The 23,338-nt window shown below is 32.9% G+C and overlaps 9 protein-coding genes and 1 pseudogene across 10 annotated transcripts, besides 2 other annotated features; 6 read left to right on the top strand and 4 right to left on the bottom strand.

Annotated features, from left to right (window-relative positions):
• Positions 1-399: 399 nt before the first annotated feature.
• On the top strand, positions 400-965 carry TVAGG3_0507180 (ribosomal protein S14; the record flags this gene model as incomplete). The annotated part of the gene is made up of 1 exon (XM_001324914.2): positions 423-902. The coding sequence occupies one exon, from the start codon at positions 423-425 to the stop codon at positions 900-902; it is 480 nt and encodes a 159-aa protein (XP_001324949.1).
• Positions 966-1,298: 333 nt separating this feature from the next.
• TVAGG3_0507170 (spectrin binding) lies at positions 1,299-2,553 on the bottom strand (the record flags this gene model as incomplete). The annotated part of the gene is made up of 1 exon (XM_001324915.1): positions 1,358-2,401. One exon carries the CDS (start codon positions 2,399-2,401, stop codon positions 1,358-1,360), a length of 1,044 nt encoding a protein of 347 aa, XP_001324950.1.
• Positions 2,554-4,729: 2,176 nt separating this feature from the next.
• Positions 4,730-4,777: a mobile genetic element.
• A 2,024-nt stretch (positions 4,778-6,801) lies between these two features.
• On the bottom strand, positions 6,802-7,824 carry TVAGG3_0507150 (uncharacterized protein; the record flags this gene model as incomplete). Its single annotated transcript, XM_001324916.2, has 1 exon — positions 7,043-7,687. One exon carries the CDS (start codon positions 7,685-7,687, stop codon positions 7,043-7,045), a length of 645 nt encoding a protein of 214 aa, XP_001324951.1.
• Positions 7,825-8,058: 234 nt separating this feature from the next.
• Positions 8,059-9,730, top strand: TVAGG3_0507140 (tubby protein, chain A domain-containing protein; the record flags this gene model as incomplete). Its single annotated transcript, XM_001324917.2, has 1 exon — positions 8,135-9,427. One exon carries the CDS (start codon positions 8,135-8,137, stop codon positions 9,425-9,427), a length of 1,293 nt encoding a protein of 430 aa, XP_001324952.1.
• Positions 9,731-9,785: 55 nt separating this feature from the next.
• Positions 9,786-11,615, top strand: TVAGG3_0507130 (poly ADP-ribose polymerase family, member PARP family; the record flags this gene model as incomplete). The annotated part of the gene is made up of 1 exon (XM_001324918.1): positions 9,930-11,555. The coding sequence occupies one exon, from the start codon at positions 9,930-9,932 to the stop codon at positions 11,553-11,555; it is 1,626 nt and encodes a 541-aa protein (XP_001324953.1).
• An 864-nt stretch (positions 11,616-12,479) lies between these two features.
• On the top strand, positions 12,480-14,148 carry TVAGG3_0507120 (uncharacterized protein; the record flags this gene model as incomplete). The annotated part of the gene is made up of 1 exon (XM_001324919.1): positions 12,495-14,078. One exon carries the CDS (start codon positions 12,495-12,497, stop codon positions 14,076-14,078), a length of 1,584 nt encoding a protein of 527 aa, XP_001324954.1.
• Positions 14,149-14,283: 135 nt separating this feature from the next.
• On the bottom strand, positions 14,284-18,964 carry TVAGG3_0507110 (the record flags this gene model as incomplete). Its single annotated transcript, XM_001324920.1, has 1 exon — positions 14,573-18,964. One exon carries the CDS (start codon positions 18,962-18,964, stop codon positions 14,573-14,575), a length of 4,392 nt encoding a protein of 1,463 aa, XP_001324955.1.
• A 1,378-nt stretch (positions 18,965-20,342) lies between these two features.
• On the top strand, positions 20,343-20,579 carry TVAGG3_0507100 (N-acetylmuramoyl-l-alanine amidase family; the record flags this gene model as incomplete). The annotated part of the gene is made up of 1 exon (XM_001324921.2): positions 20,343-20,579. The coding sequence occupies one exon, from the start codon at positions 20,343-20,345 to the stop codon at positions 20,577-20,579; it is 237 nt and encodes a 78-aa protein (XP_001324956.2).
• Positions 20,580-20,600: 21 nt separating this feature from the next.
• TVAGG3_0507090 (uncharacterized protein) lies at positions 20,601-20,816 on the bottom strand (the record flags this gene model as incomplete). The annotated part of the gene is made up of 1 exon (XM_051236823.1): positions 20,601-20,816. One exon carries the CDS (start codon positions 20,814-20,816, stop codon positions 20,601-20,603), a length of 216 nt encoding a protein of 71 aa, XP_051094647.1.
• Positions 20,817-20,885: 69 nt separating this feature from the next.
• On the top strand, positions 20,886-21,813 carry TVAGG3_0507080 (annotated as a pseudogene). Its single transcript has one exon. A coding segment is annotated over exon 1 (928 nt).
• A 138-nt stretch (positions 21,814-21,951) lies between these two features.
• Positions 21,952-23,338: part of a mobile genetic element that runs on past the window's edge.

The following is a 23,338-nucleotide window of genomic DNA, read 5'->3' as shown; positions in this document are numbered from 1 at the left end:
GATCGCCGTGGTAATCACCGAAAATTTATTAGGATATTCTGATCTAATACATGTGGGAAGTCAAAAAGTTAGATATGTACTAACCAATTCATGAAGAGATCCTTATAGAAAAAGATCTAATCGTTATTTGGAATCGCTTCAAATGAATCATCAGGGTTACTCTCATTTGATAATGCTACTATACTATGGGAACTATAGTGAGTGAAAATCAATTTCGGAGAATTTCCATTATATTAAACATCTCATGACATAGCTTATTTGATGAATTATCAACTTCATTTTGATAGTATGTTTAAAGCAAGCAGTATTTATTAATGATATGAACGATTAAAATGGCAAAAAAATCATAGTATTTTTGACAATGTAAAATATTCAATTTGTCAAGTTTCATAGAATGAACGGTTTTGGTCGATCCTTTTTTAATGTCAGCACCAGAAGCAGCTCCAGCAGCTCCAGCTGATCAGACAGCTACAACAGGAAAGAAGGATGTCCAACTTGGCCCAGTCAAGCGTGATGGCGAAATCGTTATGGGTGTTGCCCACATTTATGCTTCCAAGAACGATACATTCGTTCATGTTACAGATCTTTCTGGTTCTGAAACACTCGCCCGCTGCACAGGTGGTATCGCCGTTCGTGCCCAGCGTGATGAGGCTACACCATACGCTGCTATGCTTGCAGCTCAGGCCGTTGCTGCCCGTCTGAAAGAACTCGGCGTTGATGGCGTTCACATCAAGTTCCGTGGTGAAGGTGGTTCCTCCCGCCGTCTCCCAGCCCAGGGTGCTCAATCCGCCCTCCGTGCTCTTGCACGTGCTGGTGTTAAGATTGGCCGTATCGAAGATGTTACACCACTCCCACACGATTCTACCCGCAGGAAGGGTGGTCGCCGCGGTCGCCGTCTCTAAATGACTCTTCTTTGCTTGATTTTAAATATATACATCTTAAAACTTCATATTAACTACCTTTAGCATATCAAATCCCGATTTAACATAATACAATTTAGAGACATATTTTGAAAAACAAATACATCCCTGAAATCAAATTTGTTTTCATTGTCAATATACTAGTATTTCTGAGTTTTAGTAAGAGCAGGTTCTGTGATTCAATTGTCTACCTATCCTCACATTATCATCAAATAAGCTGAGTTGTAAAAGGTAGACCTGTCTTCCTTGCTTTAATAGAAGTTGTGTGCTACTTGTTTGAACGAGAGGAATACTATTGGTTATGATACAACTAAAAATCATTTGAAAAATGGAAATTGGAATTTAAAATCAAAAGATTTATTAATTACTACATATAAGGGGATTTTTAAATCTTATTTTTTTATACCAAACATTTACTAATATTTTCAAACAAATAATTAAGGCTGGCGTTCACCAGATATGTTGAGCATCATTTGGATATTAGGTTTTGCCCTTTCGTAACATGATTTACCCATGATATCTCTTGCATTTGGATTTGCGCCAGTTGAAATTAGGATTCGTACAATATCCTCGTAACCATTTGCGCACGCCGCCATAAGTGGTGTCCATAGGTACTTATCTTGGGCTTCAATGTTGGCGCCTTTAGTAACTAATAAGCATACAACATTAAAATGTCCGTAAGTTGCGGCCGTTAATAAAGCGGTCTCGCCGATTGCATCCTTAGCTTCGATATCCGCTTTGCATTCGAGTAAGTATTCGACGATATCGAGTTCGCCCAAACGAGTCGCGACGATAAGTGCTGTTTGTAAATTGGAATCTCTGCGATCAATGCATTCAAGTCTTGACATTTCTTTAATAATGAGATACAAACTTGATCGGTTCATTGTTGAAATGCAGAACTGCAGGTCGATATTGAGAAATTCTTCCGAAGATTCCTTAAATATCTTTCCGACGACATTATTTTGATGATATATAATAGCAGTTCTAAGGTGGTTCTTTAGCTGGAGATTTGGATTTTTCAGGACTAACTGAATAATATCCATATTGCCGCCTATTACTGCTGAATCAAGTAGGTCATCATCGTATGTTGGATAATAGTTCAGAAGGAAGGTAAAACAGTTAACTGCGCATGTTTGAGCCGCCAAGTGGATATAAGTCAAATTATTACCCTGGAAGACTACAGTTTGATTATAAAACTCAGTCTGATTATTCTTGTCGCTCAGAAAGTAAGACCGGAATGTGTCAACATCATCATGAACAATTGCGTAAGCGACGGATTTTGGCGGATAAATATCGTCGATCTCTTTTGGTTTATTGGGGAGTGAGGCAACGCGTTCATAGTACTCCTGAAATTCCTTTTCTGCGTTCTCGGGAATGGGGCAATCCAAAGCTTGGAAAAAATCTACAATAATATTATATTTAAGGCGCTTTGTTTTGGTCATGTACGTCAATAATTTAATAATGTAATCACGGAAAACCATATCAATTTGTCTAACGATTTGTAATATGTTTGGAATTTTATCCGGAGGTGATGAATATATAATGTTTTCTATTTTAATGAGTCTGTAAAAATGAATTATTTTTTTATCCCCGGGTTTTGGTTGCGGGGTTGTCATTGGAATATATGCCTAATTGTCACTTTTTATTGAGTTCTATTTCAAACAAAAAATAAAATTATTTCAGAAATGTTTGATAACAAAAATATATCTGTTCTCTTGAGACTCGGTTAATCATTTGAAATGCTGTCAAAAATAAGAGGTAGGGCAACGATAGAAAATTTTTGGAAAAAAAGTTCGGAGATCTTAAACGTATCATATTCCCTGCATGGTTTGGTATCTTCCGCCATGCGTTGTGCCAAACATATTGACACTTTCCAATAATTAATTTATGGTATGAGTCACAGAGTTAGATTATAAAAAGAAAGTAAATAATTGCAATTAGAAATCATATATGTCGGAAATCAAATGTTGATGAGCAGAAACCTTTTACTCATCATAAAAGAGATAAATCACTAAAGATTTGTATACATTAAAATTTGATATTTGGTGCTCGAAAACTGTCTGATGGGACTCCTCCAAAATGAACCAATCTATCGCTGAGGACCAAATTAGATGATGTGGATGGTGTATTCTCTAATTCTAACTTAGGAAGAATGGGAACAAAACGAATGACGACAACAACATGTCAAACATAGATTAAATATCTATGAATCAATAAAGTATACGTGCATTGAAGGTGATAACGATCACTTGAGGCTTATAACTCTTTGACTAAATTATGCAATAATTAAATATAATCATTTTTATATTTTTATACTGATAGTAATTAATATACTATCCTGCTTAATAAATGGTATGATCAAATTTGTTTGAAAATTTAATTATGTATATGAAACTATGTCTTCTATATAAAAATCAAAATTTTCGGACGAACCTAGATTGAACCTTTATGAAAATCTATCATTTTTGTTAATTGAGTTAATATGAATCTTTTACATATGTATATATAGCATTGATAGCTTATATAATCATGGTTTATTCCATATTAACATATTTTTTCAGTTAAATTTGTTAATAATATCATGTAACAAATTAATTCAAGATTAGAATGTCTACAAAATGCTAACAAATAAGAACAAAATACGATTTCTCGACTTAAATTTTAATATGGAGTAGTTTTTCGTTTAAATCTAATTAAAAATGAATAAAAACTTATCTTGTACTATTTTCATTCAAAGATTTTAATAATGTAAATCATGCATTTTCATAATTCAGTACAGTTCTTTTTAGAATTAAAGTTGATGAGGATGATATTTGTGATTTAAAATAATTTGTTAATGTTCACCTTTTATTCATCACCTTGTGGTATGCCCTAAAGCAATAGCATTATCAATTCTGCTGAATTGATCAACTCAAAATTCCAAAAAAAATTCAAAATTTCAAAAATGAAATTAAACAATTTGAATTTTCACATGAAAAAATCAATTTCGAAAAAAATTTGGAAAATCAAAGTATTTGATAATTAGTCAAATAATCAATTTACATCGTTTTTACTCATAAAAAACAACTAATTTTTGATTTTGATATCATATTTGATAAATACTCATTCCAGAGTTGACGTAATGTATTAATTATTGTTAGAGATATTGCTTTCGCAGCAAAATTCTTATTTCATGAAAGAAAAAAAAAATGATTTTATTCCAACAAAAACAAGTAAACAGATGAATGGAAACGTACTATATTTTCATAAATGTAGTAATCAGCGTGTCGCTTTTGTTTATCATGTTCGAGTCAAAATGTATTAACTTGTAATAAGAAATATTCGAAGATTATATGAAGTATTGAGCATTCTTTGTAGAAATATTTGTAATTCATTACTAACATATATAATAAAGTTGTTTTTTTTCCTTATTGCAATAATTTTGTCTGATTTTAATAACTTTTCATGTATACGAGTTGTGTGAATATGCATCATAATATGCGTAAATATACTTATTTGCGACGAATAATGTGGTTGCATAATGGAGGTGCTAAATTTTGATTTTTAATATGGGGCTTTGGTATGTATAATCATGTTCTTATCTCAACGTAGGAGTATTGGTGCAATATGATTAAAATTTACGAGGTTGATCTTAAATTGAATAATTCTGGAGTATAAATCACAATGCAGCTAATTCTATGTTAAAGATAGATACAGATTGTAGTAATCAATTAGGGAGTACAAATTCATTCTTTCATTTCTGTCGTATTGAGCAGAAAGGAAGAGATCATAACCCTAGGAAAAAAAGCCCAAATTTGTCACTTTTCATAGTACGTTAAACTCAATTCGCTCGGCGAATGCCGAGCACACGTACTCATCATTCAACATAATATTCTCATTCTTTGGTTATTATAGTGCCAGACAACACAAGATTTCAAAGAATTACTTGAGTTTTCAATTAATCTTAATCCGATTTTAGATTTATCGAGAACTCCATCATCACAATCACATACTTCAGTGTGGTAACTACAATTATCCATATACAGAAGGAAGTTCTTTTCGAACAACTCATTTGGAGTCTGTTTTGGAAAGAACTTCTTTCTGTCCGACTTAATTTCATAGTTCCTGATCAACCAAAAGACAGAAACCACACACTATCTACTTAGGAAAGTAGTTCTTTCTAAATCTTCCTTAAATTGAGATTTTACGAGAGATAACCCTTCTATTGCACTTAAAAATGAACATTTTGATATCTTTAGTATCACACATGGTCATATATAGTATTTCATCTACATGAATACATTCATCTTTCGAAGTCTCTCATTAAATGGGAGGCTTCGAAAGATGAATCGTTTTATTCATACAACTTTAGATCTCGAACACATTTAGAGAGTGAGTATATCATTTTATTCTTGTTTTGAGTTTATTCTGATTCAAAATTGCAGTGAAAACAGAAGTTCACACATCATATCTGAATGTGAGCTCATCTATACTTATACGATCTCAATACCTCCACTCTAAGCATAAGAGGTGAAGTTATATAAAAATTATCAGATGCGTTGAAGTCTCAAAAGTATTGCCTGAATGCTTGTTTCATATTTGTCCAAGTAGTTTCAATGAATAAATGTATTGTTTTTTATAATTTCGATTTATTTTTAGAAAATATTCAATATAAACCTTTATTGTGTTATTTACATCTCATAAATTCTCTGTCTAAATCATATAAAAGCGCGTTTTACCCCTATGAATCAAGAAATTCATTCAATATTCATGGTATATTTATTAAATTTATACGATTTACTAATAATCAATATTATATCCTCATAAATAGCAATATATTTTGGTAATCTATGATAATCATATACAATATTTGAAATCAAATTTTCATTAGTTTAGGTTCCTTGTTAATAGTAAACCATTATATTTATTACTAATAATAAAATCTATGTGTCGTATTGAAATTCAATAAAATTACTTATTCGGTCCAAAAAAACAAATTAGATAAAATTTTTCTTTTTTATGTAATTTTTGTTTTTCATTTTTCTCAAGATCCTAAGTTATGTTCTAACTTTTGACATCATATCCTATCATGCTAGGCTATATATTATAGCATATCCAAAAGGCAAGGAAATCTATCAGAGAAGCCTTTTTGACCTATCGTTGCCCTACCTCTCAAAAATAAAATTCAAGAAATAATTTGATAAGCACCTTCATCTTGGGAAAAAATATTGTTCTGAGAACAGGAATAATTAGAATTGCATTAATTTTATTTTGATTGGCGGTTTCATCGAATTTTTAATTTTGATTTCGCATATGTAATATTAACTGTGTATCGAATATATATAGGAATTTCAAAAACAGAAGCGAATTTTGTTCGTTTTCTTTCCCAGAATCAATTCCGTATGGGTTTGGACTAATCTTCAACGCTTGAAATTGATTATTTGAAGAAATTTCATATAAATTACAAGTCATGGTTATTAAATTAAGATCAAAATAATAAAATGTGAATTTAAAAAACCATAATATGGAGAACACAAGTTTATCAACTGGATATTGATTAATAATACTCTCACGAAATATTTGTTTAGATAAGACTCTAATTTTAAAGACAGAAGGAAAAAGATAACAATATTCAAAATGAAAACTGTTTTTAACCGTAACTTCCTATTGCATAATCCTAAATACAAATTGGAGACCTATTTCAAGGTCTCCATAAGAAGATTTATGATTTCATGATTGAATTCAATTTATTACTCTCTCGAGGATCTAATGACATTATCATTTCAGATATCTTAGTGAAAAATATTGAAATGCATTCCAGTCATCTTTCTACTTATATAACATTCCCTCGAATTCTCAATTGTTGATTAAAAAATCATTAAAAGTAATTCGTTGTAAAAGACTTTTTACTAAATGAAGTTTTTTAGACATTTTAACAAAAAAATGTCAATTTGATAAAAAAAAAATGGAATTAACTCGTGCCGTAGAGAATAGATGGAAAGCATCTTAATCCGTATATTTTGAATTGCTTCCGTTGGTTTGAATACTCAATCTTTTGTTTAAAATTGATCCTTAAATTTCGGAGGATTGATAGACCATTTCATTATGTAAATAAATCGTTTGATCAATTGGGATGCATTGCTCTATGTAGATGCCGCGTTTTCATCTTGATTCTTAAAGAGATATGAAAAACGAGTTTTCATCGATGGAGCTCCATATTCGAGAATGTTTTCCTTAACTAAGTTTCTCTGAATCTTACGCAATTCAAATAAGTTGCTATAAATGTGGTTAGTGTTATTAATTATTTTTTCTTTTTCTGTTTCTAATGATTTCAGATCCCTTTTGATGCCTGAAGTCTTTCCTTTAGTTGTTTTATTGTATATTAGTTTCTTAATATCCATAAAATCTTTTTGGGCACGATACATATGAGAATAATATTGAACTGCGCCGTAATCCTGTGATCCCCAACCGTGCTTCATCTCGTTTATTTGCATAATCGGGTATTTTGAAGCCTTAGCACCTGAAGGATACATTTTCATATATGGTTCATCAATGCTTGGATCAATTACTACGCAAAAACGAGGATTGTTTAACCATATTAATTGAAGACCATAAAGCATTAGCTTGAAAGACAAGAAAACTAAAGGTAAATCTTCAAATTCATATTGAATATATAGAGCATAATACCCTTCACGTCTCGGCAAGCCTTTAACTTCGCTAATTATTTCTGCTTCTGTCATTATAGGGACTTTTGATGATGTTAAAGCAATAAATAAAAGAAAAATCATATTTTGAAATCCTAAAAAGTGACAAATTTTAACATTTAGATCCCTCGAATTCGAATATCAAATTTTCGAGTATAATTAGAATGTTCATCTAAAATTAAAACATTTTACAGATTAGAATTGAACAAAATCTTTCCAAAATATTTCGATTTCCCAAAAAAGTAATTCAAAAAATACAATTTTGTTTTTCATTTTTTGAATATCGATCAATTTTTTGAAAAATCCAAATCAAATTGAAACATAATTTGGATTGGTCATCCAATAGGTTGAACAAATCTAGAAAATCGAAAGATAAAAGCAACAAGTTTTTCGTTTGGTGAAAAAATTTAGTGACCAAACATCCTATTGTACAGAGAATTGTTAATAAAATGTCCTGAAGATCAAGACCATAGATAATTTTGTATAAAATCTATTGGACCTAAAATTCCAAAACGTACATATTTTGTTTTCATGTCTATACCAGCTGTGAACTTTAACAATCGTAATATTCGAACCAGGCGTACTGGCAATTCTCATGGTGAGTCAACAACCCAATCACCTCAGCAAAATCGTAACAGAAGAACAAGATTTAATTCTCCACCAAGAAATGAAAGCAGACCAACTCGATCAACACGCGGAACACCATTCACATTAGTTAAAGAAATGGATTCTTCAGATACTGATTCATCAGGTGAAGTACAAACAATCACAACAAGAACAAAAACACCAGATTTTATCGAAGTTCCATCTTCAGAGTCATCTACTGAAAGCGATAACGCCGAACCAGTAGGTGGCGATGTCAACTGGGGCGCTTCTCCACCAAGAGATAACAAAGTAAATAAGGAAGTTGAAGAACCAAAGAAAGAGGAAGCTCCATCTCCACCACATAACGGCAGAAAGAGAGTAAAACGCGTAAGGAAAGTATCTCAGCAAGCAGAAGAACCAGAAGAAGAACCTGAAGTCAAACCTCCTCCACCTAAAGCAAAGCCAAAGTTAGAATTACCAGAAGAGTCAGAGTCCGAGGATTCTGAAGGTGCTCAGGAAATCCAAGTTAGAAGAAAACCAAGACAACCAACTCAAAACGAAAATAAATCGACTGTCCCTGCTACTACTCTTAGCTCTTCTACAGGATATGTTCCTCCACCAATGCCAGAAGGAATTAGTGACTTTATTATTATTAGAACTAAGAAATTTGGTGGTCCCAAATTTAACATGATTCAAAATGATAGAAATGTACTTGTATCAGAAATGTCTGGCGATAAGATTGGCAAATACCACATGATATGCTTAAAACCAACTTTCGAAAAAACTTTACCGAATTATCAAGGATTTTTACGTGTTCATGAAAATAGTACTAGGTTTACTCTTATATCAAACGTTGAGAAGCCAAATGATGATAGAGATGGCGAAATTATGGGAGTTTATTTGGATGGAAAACCAAAACAAAGAACTGTTCATATTGTTGTTCCTAAAAATGGTCAGCCATTCTTCCCAATATCAAAGAGATTGAATTTGTCCAGACAAGCTAAAGAAAAAACAGAAGATTTCCTCGATTACTTTGAATCAACACAAAGCGAGACAGATGACTTTGAAAGTGATGTCGTTACAAAGAGTGTTAAGAACTTTAAGCTTACAGATAAAGATGGAAACTTAATGTTCCAAATTTACAAAGTTGCCGACAGCCAGTTCAATGTTAAAGTCGGAAAACCATTTAACTCGCTTCTTGCATTTGGTTTATCCATGTCAATTATCTTATCGAAGTAAGAACGAACTTTTGTTTATATTTGTATTTTTATTACTATTTTAGAGAATAAATTCATCGAGATATTTATTTCAAACCAATTTAGCGTGATATATTTTCATTCACTCTAGTATTTTCAGAAAATTAGAATTAATCTTTGTTTTTAGTTCAAGATAATCCACATTTTAACAAGAATTAGAGATAGTGACACATTGTGATAGTTTTTTTTCTCTTATTGCACAAGATTTATAACATATTGTCATCTTGATAAGTTCAAGAGTGCATGCATATTGGAAATGTAGTTTCCTTCTATTAGAATGAATAATAAGAAACAGAACTCTCATTGGTCCTTTAATATCGAATTAATAAAAATAAATGAGATTTCCTGTCTTAATCTTCCTTGTATTGGCACTGTTGTCATCACATATATAATATGTTAATAGTCAGAGTTCAGTTTTGAAATTGTGAATGTCAAGATTTTGTTGTTTTTTCCAATTTGGAAAAGAAAAAAAGTGTCAAAAAACAATGAGTGATGAGGATGGCATTTCGGATGGTTCAGATATAGATTCTAATTTAGAAGAAACTGTATTGGGCTCTGATGATTCAACTATGGGTTTTCAATTATCAAGAGAAGATTCAAATCAACTCACATCTAATGAAATAGCAGGATTCACATATCTTAGATCAGTCGTTAATACATACAATGCTTTTATGTACACAAATCCAGCAGAACTTGATGATTATGGAAAAATTCGTTTGTCAATTTTGTCAGAATATCTTCCATTGTCATCTCAAGTTGTGTACGGATTTGCAGATTGCAGTACTCTCTTACAATTAGAAATTGGACTCTCAAATTTTTCGTTTACTCATAAACCAGATACAATTAACTATTTTCACCCAGTACTTGGTAAGACTTATGTTGGGAGACCAATTGTAAACGAAGTCATAGCAGAATTTTTCTCTACATTGTATAAACCACGTAGTTTTTACAAATCAGCTGCTTATCTTCTATCTCCACCAGGAAAATGTGATATGAAATTACTTAAAAAACTTCGTGACGAAGGTTACGATGGCGATCGTGCCGAACACGCGCTTACATTATATAATAATGATTATATGAAAGCGTTAGACTTCCTTAAAACCGGACAATTACCGGTCGCAAAAACAGATATTGCCATACCGTATTCAGATTGTCCACTTTTGTACTTAGTTCTTGAAATCGTCGAAGTATTTCTTGATTTACCAGATCATTGCTGTATTTGTCGAAAACTGTCGACGGATACAGGTGTCAAACCAATGCCATGCGATGATCAGCTCTGCAATTACACCTACGTCGAACTTGGAGTCGGATGCAGTTTATATAATGAAATCAAAAGGGATCCATTAGCTGCAGACCTTGTTTTTTCAATGTTCTGCTGCTCGATCGGCACTCCTTATATGAAACCAGCCCCAACGATGTTCAACCAACCACAAATGATCGAATTAATCGAAAAAATTCCACGAATGTCCGAAATAATCGCAAACTACAAGTCAGACTCTGAACTAGAGAAATCTATTGGCACTGACGCGTTCACTCTACTGCGCTGGGTCTTGATGACGAACAGATCTCAATTTATTTCACTGGATGATGAGCTCACACTTCCAGAATACCTATCCCAAGATACAAAGATATTCATGGTTATTGCGAATACACCACAAAAAGAGAACGATTTTAGAGAATTACGTTCGAAATATAATAGTCTATGGTTTTGGCATGGAAGTTTACATAACAGATGGCATTCAATATTCAGGAATGGTCTACAGAACATGTCTAACACTCCAGGAATGGCAAACGCTGCATGTTACGGACCAGGAATATATCTTGCAAGAAATTCTGGAGATTCATTGGGTTACGTAAGAGAAGGAAAGAATCGTTATACGAGATCTGCTTTTGGAACCAATTTAAACTTAATTGCTCTTTGTGAAGTTGCAAATGTTCCAGATTTGGCAGATAACGGCTGGAACCACACTTTACGAGACACAAAAGCTGTCGTCATCAGGTTCTTGATCTTTAATATGAAAAAGTCGATTGATGTTATTAAAGATCCTCCAAAAAATATTCCAACACTCAGAGATGTCCTTGAACATCACGCTAATAATGCAAGGAAATAAGAATTTATATATTAATAAATTTTGTTTTTATATTATTTCTGACATTCTTTTAATTTTTTTTTTGACACACAAGCTTTCTCAAGATCAAAAGTTAATATTTTTGGTCAGGAGAAAGTAACTATTAATCATTATATAGTGCCTAATATGGGTGTTATACGTTTCTGCTGTTAAAATAAAGGTATATTGATTTTTAAAGAGCATGTTAGATTGTGGTAAGTGCATTTTTCCAATTTTTTTGACACCTACTTTATATCCTAATTTTCTATGATAAAAGAGTTAATATTTTTGATTGGGAAAGAGTTATTATAATTCACTACCTAGTACCTCATATGACTGTTTCTTCCCGAACAAAGTTAATGACTTATTACCTTAGAAAATTTGGATAAAAAACTAGAATGTAAAAAAAAGGTATTTTTGCTAATATGCCGTTTTTTTTGTTCAAACTCATTCCTTTATCAGTACCTTGGGATACAAAATCTGTACAAGTACTTCAGATGAGAAACTAAGTCTTCAATCAATATCTGATTGAAAAAGAAAGTCTTCAAAGACTACTTGAGAGAGTCTTTGAAGACTTTGTTCCTATTCTGGGATCCAACATCTGTACAAGTACCTCAGATGAGGAACAAAGCCAACAATTCAGATCTTCAATATAGGAATTTTTTCAAAAAATATAATGAGTTTATGCTAGTATATGTCATATAGCAATACATACGAATCAGAAATATCTCAGTTTTCAATGTGATAGTCCTTTGTGTTATTTATTTGAGAGGAAATCCGTTATTATGCTCAATTCTGATTTACAAAATGACTCAAATTAGTAATATGCGACATAGTTGACGTTGAGCATTTTAAAATATATTTAGAATCATAACAAACTTCAAAATCCAGGTTAGAAAATAAAAACGATTATTTATACGTTATGCTAAAAAATAATAAAAGATGACTGGGAATGGTATGTTCGTGCACTTTCCCGAGTATCCATGCCATAATTATCTTGAGCTTCAGCGCTCAAAGATTCAAATTGGCGACCGCCGTAACTTATCTTGGGAAACTACATACAGTGCAGCGATGAGACCTCAAACTGCAGACACTTCTCAACAGAAGATCGACACTGTCATGCTACAGAAGACGCACTGGACGAATGGTAACATTCCTACGACAAAAGATTCTGAATATGTCGATAAATACCGTCAATTTAACACATCTTGTAAACGAGACCCAGCATATACGCGAGATGAAATGATGAAAACAACATTCTCACTAGGAAACAATAACGAACCTTTCCCCGAAAGAGTTGTACAGCGTGAATATCACGAAGGAATTCCAAAACGAGAAAACTATCGCGAACAGTTTACCGCAACTCACTTCGATTTATCAACAACCAGCGCTCCAAAGTGGGAAACAACCAATAGAGCCTCATACAGACCAAATTCTGCTGCCCCTGCCGCACCAATCAACCATGAACTCAATAGAGGACTTGGCACTAAATCTAATTTCGAGCAGCTTGGAGCATTTGGTACTCCAAACTCTTTGAACAAGGATACGTACAAGGATTGGTCGGGTCATAGAGTTCAAACAGCTTCTTCTACCGCTGTTTATGTCGATAGAGGAAATATCGTCTTTGACCAGGGCATGACCCAAGCAAATCAACGCACAAGTGTGAAACTTGGCGAACTGCCTACTTCTTATACAACAACAACGCAAGATGGATTCGTTAAATCTCGAGATATCCAAACAGCCGTCGATCCACAGCTTGCAAGAATACGCCGTGCCCAGCTCACAAGATCAAATGTTGGTCAAGGAACTCCAAATCTCCCAATGGCCAGCAAATCCGTTACTCAAGAATCAATTGTTCCTCATCCAGAGTACAAACCACCTCCACCAGCTGAGAGAACTGCTTTCGTATCTCATTGTGACTTCCGCAACTACGATGGAAAGATGTCTACAACTATGAGAGATGATTATCCAGCTAAGAAAGCCGAGCCAGCCAGACCAGCTAATATGGGTCTTCAGCAGAGCCATTGCAACATTGGCTACACAGGAATTAATGAAAATCGTTCACTTTACAGCGATACTTTCAAGAATCCTGGCAGAACAATGGACAGAGTCGATGCAAATGCAATGCGCGCCTTCCATACAGCTCACCACTCCAAGACAGATACAGGAACCGCCGCAAATACAGGAAAGACAACATATCAAGTTACATATCTTCCACAACCAGACTTCAGACCACCTCCGTCATGCGACGCGTTGAAGGGAGGACACAATGTTGTTCCTCAGGAAGACCGTTTCGTTGTCAAGGAGTCAAACATGAAAGAATCTTTCAAACCACCGTCAAGATGCGACCAAGCAACAAGACAAGACAATGCTCTTCAGAAGTCACATCTCCAGCTCAAGTCTACAGTTCCAAACTGGACTACAACACAACAGGACTATTTCCTTTGGTACACTTACGATACAAGTCCAAAGAATCCTTGTCCGAAAGCACAACAAGCAGCATTCACAGCAGCTCTTGCCAAGTAACTCAGCAATATATTAGAAATATATTTATTTTTTTTATTTTTTTGTTATTGTGTTTATCATTATTATAAACATCTTTATTTTAATTCGAACTTTTACATTATTTCTTTAAAAAATCAACTCCTTCATGTTTACAGCAAATTCATTAAAGGAATGCATTTTCATATTTTATCTTATTCAGAGATATAGACAAAATAGACCGTAACTTCTTTGTGATATTTATCTCTAAAAATGATATCTGCCCCATGTGAAAATTATCTATCTCTACAGAATGAAAGGTTTGGCAATTTTTTCTATAACAGTAATTTAACTCATCAAAATGAATGACAGTTTCACCCAATGCCTTGATTAATACTGAACTTGCTTATTAATCTATCCTTATGAATTACTAGTTATTGACTAAAAATAATTGGTTAAATGTAAAACAAACAAAAATACTTTTTTTATCATTTACAATTTTGTATAAAAATCGCAATTTTCTAAAAAAAAAGAATGATTCAATCATATGAATCACTTCCTTCCATAAAAGCAGAAGCTTTAACAACCTTTGGACGCCTATGTGCAGCAGGTTGTTCTACAGGAGCAATTTGATTTACTACTCTTCTTCTGCGAGGAGTTTCTTGTCTTTTTGGAGGATTTTCTGGTAAAATTTCAGCATTTTTATTTCTTTGCTGAATTTCTGCTTTGTCACCAACAGCAGATTTAACTCTCTTCCTCTTTCTTAGTGGTTCTGCTTGAGGTACTTCCTGATTAAGTATCTGGTCATTTCTTTTTGCTATTTCATTTCTATCTCCAACAGCTGATTGGGCCATTACTTTTCTTCTGTGTTGTTTGATTTCAGGTTGAATATTCATTTCTTGGTTTCTTTGTGCGATGTCATTCTGATTAGCAACACTTGATTTCCTTCTTCTCCTAAATGGCTGAACGCTTTCTTTCATTATTTCATCATTTCTCTTTATAATTTCTTTTTCATCTCCAACAACTGATTTTCGTTTTCTCTTTCTCAGAACTTGTTGTTCTGGTTCAACTCGAATTACTTGTTGGTTTCTTTGCAAAATTTCATTTGCATCACCAACAGTTGATTTATGTTTTCTTCTCCTTGGAACTTGTTCTGGTTCAACTTGAATTACTTGTTGATTTCTTTGCAAAATTTCATTTGGATCTCCAACAGTTGATTTATGTTTTCTTCTCCTTGGAACTTGTTCTGGTTCAACTTGAATTACTTGTTGATTTCTTTGCAAAATTTCATTTGGATCTCCAACAGTTGATTTGTGTTTTCTTCTTCTTGGAACTTGTTCTTCTGGAGGAACTCCAACTTGTTGGTTTCTTTGTAAAAGTTCATTTTTGTTTCCAACAGCTGATTGAGCTGTATTTCTATGGACTCTATGACGATGTTGTTGTTGCTGAGGCTGTTCTTGAGGAACTCCGATTTGTTGGTTTCTCTGCATTATCTCAGCTTTGTTTCCAACTGCAGATTGTGCTTTTTGGACACTCGAAACTCTCCTTCTTTTGACAGGAGATGGAGGAAAATTGTCTTTTTCTTCGGGTAATTTGGTACTTTGTTGAGCAATATGGACAACAGGAATATTAGAGTTGTCAACATTACTTGGATTCCTTCTCCTTCTCTTCATTATTGGCTGAGGTTGAGGCTTTGGTGGCTCTTCTTCATCAGAGTATTCATCTAAGTTCATTTGTTTTCTCTGGACTGGTCTTGGCCTTGCTGTTTGCGGAGGTTGTTGAGGCCTTTGTTGATTTAATCTCGAGCCAATTCTTGCCTTTGGAGGAGAGTTCTGTTGTGATGCTTCTAAATCAAGCCAACTTGGTCTCGTACTTTGTGGTTTTGGTTGAATTTGTGGCTTTGGCTGTTCAATATCTTCATCGGAATATTCATCAAGTTGTGGTTTAATTTGGATTCTTTGTGATTGAGGGCCTCTTGCACTGTTTGGTTGTCTTTGTGGAATGATTTTAGCTTTAGGAATTACATCATCATAATCATCATCAACTGGTTGTTGTTTCCTTTGTCTTTGCTGTTCAACAGGAGATCTTCTTTGAGATGTTTGCTGCCTTCTTTGTTGAACTTGCTCTTCATCAGAATACTCATCAATTTGTTGTCTTCTCTGTGGAACTTGTTGAACAGGTTCTTCATCAGAATATTGGTCAAGTTGAGGTTGTTTTCTCTGAGGTATCTGAACTTTAGGTTGTTCTTCTTTCTCTTCTGAATAATCATCAAATACTTTTTGTTTTGCATCTGTAATTGGATTTCTTTGCAATCGTTTTCTGACCGATTGTGGAGAAGGAGGAAGATCTTCATCAGGAGAATAATCTTCAGCTTTTGGTGGAGATTTTCTTTGTGGTTTATTAAAAACAAGTTCAACTTGCTGTTCTTCAAGGGTTTTCGTTTCATCTTCATCGGAATATTCATCAATCTGTTTAACAGGAGATTTCTTTTGTGGTTTATTGAAAGTGATTTCAACTTGTTGTTCTTCAAGAGTTTTAGTTTCATCTTCATCCGAATATTCATCAATTTGAGGTTGTTTTTGTCTCTTTTGTGGTTGGCTTTTAGTTGGTTTTCCAAATGAAACTGTTATTTTATTTGTATAATCATCAATTATTGTTTCAGAAACAGTGCTTTCGGAATCGAAGGCTCCTAAACCACCAATTTGGTTTTCCAAGTCTTTCAAGAAGAAAGGAACTTCAATCTTTTGTTTCGGAGAACTTGTTGGACTTGCAACAGGAGAAGCAGGTTGCCTCTGAGGTGGTTGGAAGCTTTGTGAGCTTCCCATTCTTTGGAACTTTGGAGATATCGGTGGTCTATGACTTGTATTGATTTGGGAGGGTCTGTTCAATGGCATTCTTTTTACTGACTCTGCTCTTCTTTGCATTTGTGGCCTTGGAGGAAGAGGCGGCAGTTCAGGAGGATTCTGAACAGCTTTGAGTTGTTCTTCAGATAAAACAATAGGGAATGGATCCTGTGGAACATGTCTAAACACGTAAAATGGCTCCATGAAAGGAGATTTTTCAGGAGTTTCGAACAAACAACCTCTTTTTGATTGTTTCAAAGTTGGCTTTCTCTTGAAATTGTTCAAAAGATTGTTGTATTGTTCTTCCGAAATCCTTGAGTTCTCCAACAAATAGTTAACATCATTTATTGGATAAGACAATGACAATCTTGGGAATTGAAGAGAAGCAAAGTTCAAAGTTTCAATGAATTGTTGTCCGTTGTCAGGATTACTTCCATCTATTACTAATACTTTGATTGTTCTATTAGTATTCAATAAAGTTCTCAATGCAGATATTCCTGTATCTCCAATTTGGTTGTTCGAAATGTCCAAGTGCAAAATTGATGGAGATCTACTTATACATCGAAGTAAATGTCCTGCTAATGCTCCTAAATGATGTCTGTCCGTTCCACGAATTGTTAGGAACTTCAAGGAGATCGTTGAGTCAATGAAATTACATAAATCATTGACAGAATCTTTAATTTCATGATGAAAACAATCAGAAAGTGACAAATAATCCAAAAATGAATTTCCATGCAAAAAAGAAAAAATCGCTTTGTGTATTGGATTGCCATCCCATGTGAAAGCTGTAAGAGACCTGTAATTAGTTGTTGCGAATATCCTAAATACAGTTTGCCATGATTCTCCAGACGCTTTTGCTCTGGCAATCGAAAGTTTAAATGGTTCTAATCCTCGCTTGAAAATCACATTCAAAGTATCAGGTAAACTCGTTCCCATCCACTCTATATCATTGAGCATGAGTGAATACAGCTGCGGAATGATAATTGTATTGGGATCAGGACTGAAACTGGCAGAGTTTTCTGACAAATTTAAAAATCTTAATTTTGGAAATCTCGATTTCGAAATTCGCGCCAAAGCGTCCGCAATTTGGAGATTACAGCCAGCAAGAGATAGCAAAGTGACATTGGATGCTAAGTCAATTACTTTCTGTAAGTCAACATTCCTTGTTTTGTCAAGGTTTAAAATTTCTAAACGATTACAAATTTTTGGCGTCAAAATGTGGGAATAAAGCATTTGCTCTGCACTGTAATCAAGAGCATTGTGTATATTTAGCGATATCACTTCGTTTACGTCAATAAATTTTTGGATTTTGTCGATATCTTCTGGATCAAATTCTGAGTGTGAAAAAATAATTGCGCAGAGGTTTGATTTCTCTGGTGGTTTGTAGTTCTGTAAAAATTCCATAAGACGTGGTTCTTTTCGTCCGAAAAACTCTAGCGAACGTAATTTAGAAATTGATGATGGATTATTTGCTAATTCTTCGCATGTTTCGAGAACTGGAATAGTTAAATGTTGAAGGGATTGTATAAGAGGTAGAATTCCGAAGAATACTTCTGAGAGACGTCTGTATTCAGGTAATTCAGAATAATTAAATTTGAGTGGAGAAAATCTAAGGAAAAACTCAAACGCTTTTGTAACATGTGGGGTAACAGTTATGCTTTTATCTATTAGAAGTTGTTTCATTCTAACAAAAGCTCCGTAATTTGAACCTTTAATCTTGTGGAAACCATATGTATCTAATCCAAATTGCTTATATCTGATGGATGGGATTGTTTGACGGAAAATATGTCCTATAATTCCGTTAATAAGACGTCCATCTGGTAATTCAGATGTGATTTTCTTTTTGTCGAACACAAACCTAGCGATATTTCCTTGGAAAGCAATACTATTCAGTGATGACCATGTAAAAATCTTCTTTAACTCGCCATTTGTTTTACTATATACCTCATATCCGTATTCCGTAATAGCAACAACACGTAATTTCTTGAAAACTGATAGACTATTGTCTTTTACAGGGCCTAAAGAAAAGACAGCCTTGTGCTCAAATTGAAGTTTTGCACGAATTGAGTTCAATAATGCATCATTCATGCAAAATTTTTAACGGAGGCTATGTCAAAGATCCATGTTTAATCGAAGGTTTAGCTTCTACACATGCTACATATTTGAAATTTGTAATTGTATTTCATGGAAACTGCAATAATATCTTTGCATACATTTTATATGAGATATTTTTATATGCTTTGATCTGCGTGACGATTTGTTTTAATTCAGAATGTTCATATCCACTTGCATTAAATAAAGAAATAAAGATAACTACAAGTAGTATATGAAGCGGGTTGTGTGACTTTTTTTGTAAACGTAAGAATTCATACAATATTGAACGATTTTGTATCATTTTTTTTAACATATGAAGTAAAAAATGTATGATTCTTACGGTTTTTTATTCTTACGTTTTTGAATAAATCAAGATTTAAAAAATTAACTTCTTACGTAAAATTAAAACTAAGTTAAATTTATTTTTTTATTTTTTTAATTCGTAAGAAAATGAGTGGATCAAGATTCGTAACCGTCAATCAATTAATGGATGCTCTTTCACCAATTCTTGAAAATGTTAAACAAGTAGATGTTTATTTCGATGATTATGTAGAAAGTTTATATTATAAAGGTAAGTTTAATATTAAACCTATTGCTTTTGCATTTGATAATAAATTAATTGAAAATGCAAAAATTTGGGAATTAATTCCGAATATTGAATTTATCATAATATTAATGATAAATGGTTTAAACGAATTCCAACCACAAAAGTTCTTTGTAAATTAATGATCAAAACTGAGGAAAAAGAATTTAACGGGTTTAAATATCATCCAAATAAAGTTTCAGAACTAGAAAATGAAAAACTTCAGAAAAAATTAAACGATAGACTTTCAAATGATCGTATTGAAAAAATAAATAAACTAGCAGAAGTTGCATTTAATAATGAAATATTTGATGAATATAACCTTGAACTCAGTGATGGGCTTTAAGGACCCGGGCTCAACGAGTCATGATTTATGAAATCAATAATTTGATTTATTCGCTCTTCAATAATTTCTATTCTTTTTGTTAAATCATCTATTTTCATTAATGAGGTGATTCTTGATTGGGGAATAGATTTCAAACTAATCACCCCTTTTATTTTTGAAATTTTGAATCCATCAACTTTAAACATTTTATTCAATTTACATGTTGTCAATTCTTCAAATAATTTTTTATTATTAGCATAATAGTCATTAAATTCTTCAACAGATGAAAAAATTTTTATTTCAGTAATTGGTTTAACAACGTTTATTTTTTGTTGAACATTTCCACTTTCATTTATTTCTTCCTCTTCTGTTTCATTTATTTTTAAAATCGGTTTCATTTATCATTAAATAAAAATTAGAATATAAGTGATGAAATATATTTTTTAATTAATATTAAATCAGAAATGGCAGCAGGATTCTTTAAAAAATTATGGGATGGAATTAAGAAAGCTGCGGGTTGGGTTTATAAAAAGGTTATTAAACCTGTTGCAAACTTTTTGGCACCAGTAGCGAAAACGGCAGGAACTATCATAGGTGGAGTATTAGGTACTAAAGCAGGTAACCCGGCGATGGGAGCACAAGCAGGTAACGCAATTGGTGGAATTGCTGAAGGAATACTTAATAAAATAGGAGGTAGATAGTGGAAAAAATAAATATTATTTTTATCTTAGTATCGGTTGTAGTCTTTGATAAACTTTTTCTCCTTTATTTAAAATTTCTCTTATTGGGGCAGCTTTTGGTGTTATTGATTCAGCTACGTCACTAATTGCTTCTTTATTCTTAAATATCCAATTTGCTCCCTTCTTCAATGTTTCCCAAACTTTACTCGCTCCTCTTTTTACTTTATCCCACAGTTTCTTAAATATACCTGCAGCCATAGTTGATTATTTCATTAAAATTAAAAATTCATTTTCATCTTTTAATTTTGATTTTTTATTTATTAATAAATGACGACTAATTATTTAGTGCCAAACACTAAACCAATTAATGGAAATGTGTTTCATTCATTCGAAAAGATAAATGAAATATTCGCAAAGAATGATGGTAGAAGATATTATAGAGAACTTGAAAGTTCATGCTATGACTCTGATACTCCATATTTTGATGATAAACAAACTCATTTAAGAATTACAAATCCGGCTCATGATGTGAACCAATTAGGTGACACATATATTAAACGCAAAGTTAAAGCAACTCTAGTTTCAAATAAAGCTTTCACATGTGATGCCGCTTTTAAATGTATGCGTTTATTCGTTGGTTACAAATCATCAAATCAAAACTTTAAACAATTAGAAGTAGAAACTGAAAGAGGTGATGCTGGTTATCTTCAAATGGATTGCGCCCGTGAATCTTTCGCATTTGCAACATATAAACCAAAATCAGAAAGGAAAGTTAAAAAGTTTGTTCATTCGTTATATAATAATGTTCAAAAATATGATAACTCAGTATGTGGTAAATATATTGACCCTTCAGAAGTTTTCAAGAAAGCAAATGAAGAAGTTGATATCACTTTTGATATGATTATTCCGGTAAATGATTTGTTAGCATTTCAGGCGTTCGATGATTATCCTAAATCATTTGGTGAAATCATTCTTAAATATTATGTTTTCAGGGATACTTTAGTATTTTGTCAGGTTGACCCGTTAAGAGTTGCTGATTTACAAAATTACGTTTATGAAAAGATAACTGATGAAAATTATGAAAAGATTATGAATCATGTTTATAAATATGATCGCAAATTCCAACAAATCGGACTTCCTGCCAAATTAATTACAAGCTTAGCCGCTACATCTGCTGACGCAACAGTTTGATGACGTTATTATTTCATGCACAAAGATGGAAGTTTTAGAGGATAAATGTATTACACCAGGATACGGTTTAATTGAAGAATCAGTTAAAGCAATACCACGTTTATTTAGTAAGGAAGATCCATTCATGATTCCAGCTCAACATATTGACGTTCGTTCACTAAATGGAGGTTGCATCACTCCTGAAGGTATTAGCTCAGATTTCTCATACGCTCTTCATAATGTTACAGATGTTGTGTTAGCATTTCCGAAGAATGCAATGCAAAGAACGGTTTTAGAAAATCCAATGCTTCGAGGTCTTCAGGTCACTATAGATTCCAGAAACTTCCCCGATCAAGCGATGACCACAGTGGGCGACATATTCTTTACACGTATGCTTCAAGCTTCTGATTTAGATGGAGTGAATGAATGCACAGAAGAATACGAGGACTCATTAACTAGACCACTGAATGATGATAATGGCACGCCATTAGCTAGAACATGGAAAGACCAAACTTCATTCTTATGCACTATTCCAGTTCAACGTGATGGAGCGGGTATATTCTTTGATGGATTAGAAACTTTCAATTCACAAGTTACAGTACAAGTGAAAGCTTATCCAATCATTCAAGGTGAAAATGACACTTACTGTTCAAAAGTGACAAATCCTCCTCAGGTTTGGTTTACTAGGACTACGTATTGGACATGGACACCGGATGAAGGTTTGAAATATCATCCAACAGGTACACCACCACAGTATAGAAGTTCATATGATGAAATATTGATGAATAGAAATGTTTAAAATTATAAATTTATTTTTGATTAAATGGATTTCAATTCTGAAGAATTAACAGATGTATATAATACATACGTAGATGATATGATTAATGAAGCATTGAGTGATAATAGAAATGCTCTATCTAAGGAAAAATTAATGAAAATTCCATATTCTGAATGTTACTTAAATTCAATCACTGCAGCAATTGGTAAACAAAATAAAGGTAAAACATTAACGATATTAAAACAAATTATCATTATTGCTAACACTTCACCCCATTCACATGTGTTAATTTATATCAACCGTTCAGGTTCACCTTCAGATGATACATTTGAATCTTTAAAGCATTTAATCAAAATTCCAATTATTTATTTATCACAAGAAGAAGCAGAAGATTATTTAAAAAACTTTTTAATGTATAAAGAATTATATAATACAATCAAGAAGCAAGGATTAGAGGATAAAATTATTGATAAACAACGGGATGAATTATTTGAAACACTTTCTATTTCAAATTTTGATAGAGAATTTTTGCATTCACTAATTTTTCTAGATGATGCCGTGAAATCAAAACTAATAACAAATGAGAAATCATATTTTAATCAATTATTAACTCAATGTCGACACATTCAGTGTTCATTCTTCATGGCTGTTCAATACTTCAAAGCATTAAGCACAAACATTAAATCAAACCTGTCCACCCTTTTCATTTTCAGTGGTTTTAGTCGTCAACAGTTGAACGTTATGCTTTATCAAGTGAATTTACCAATGAGCATTAATGAACTTTACACACAATATCAGCAATTAGGTGAACATGGAAAAATAATAGTTGATT

The sequence above is a fragment of the Trichomonas vaginalis genome, chromosome II, assembly GCF_026262505.1.
Source record: "Trichomonas vaginalis G3 chromosome II, whole genome shotgun sequence".
Lineage (NCBI taxonomy): Eukaryota > Parabasalia > Trichomonadida > Trichomonadidae > Trichomonas > Trichomonas vaginalis.
The sequence above is the reverse complement of the archived record's forward strand: the minus strand, read 5'-3'. Positions and strand labels throughout refer to the sequence as shown.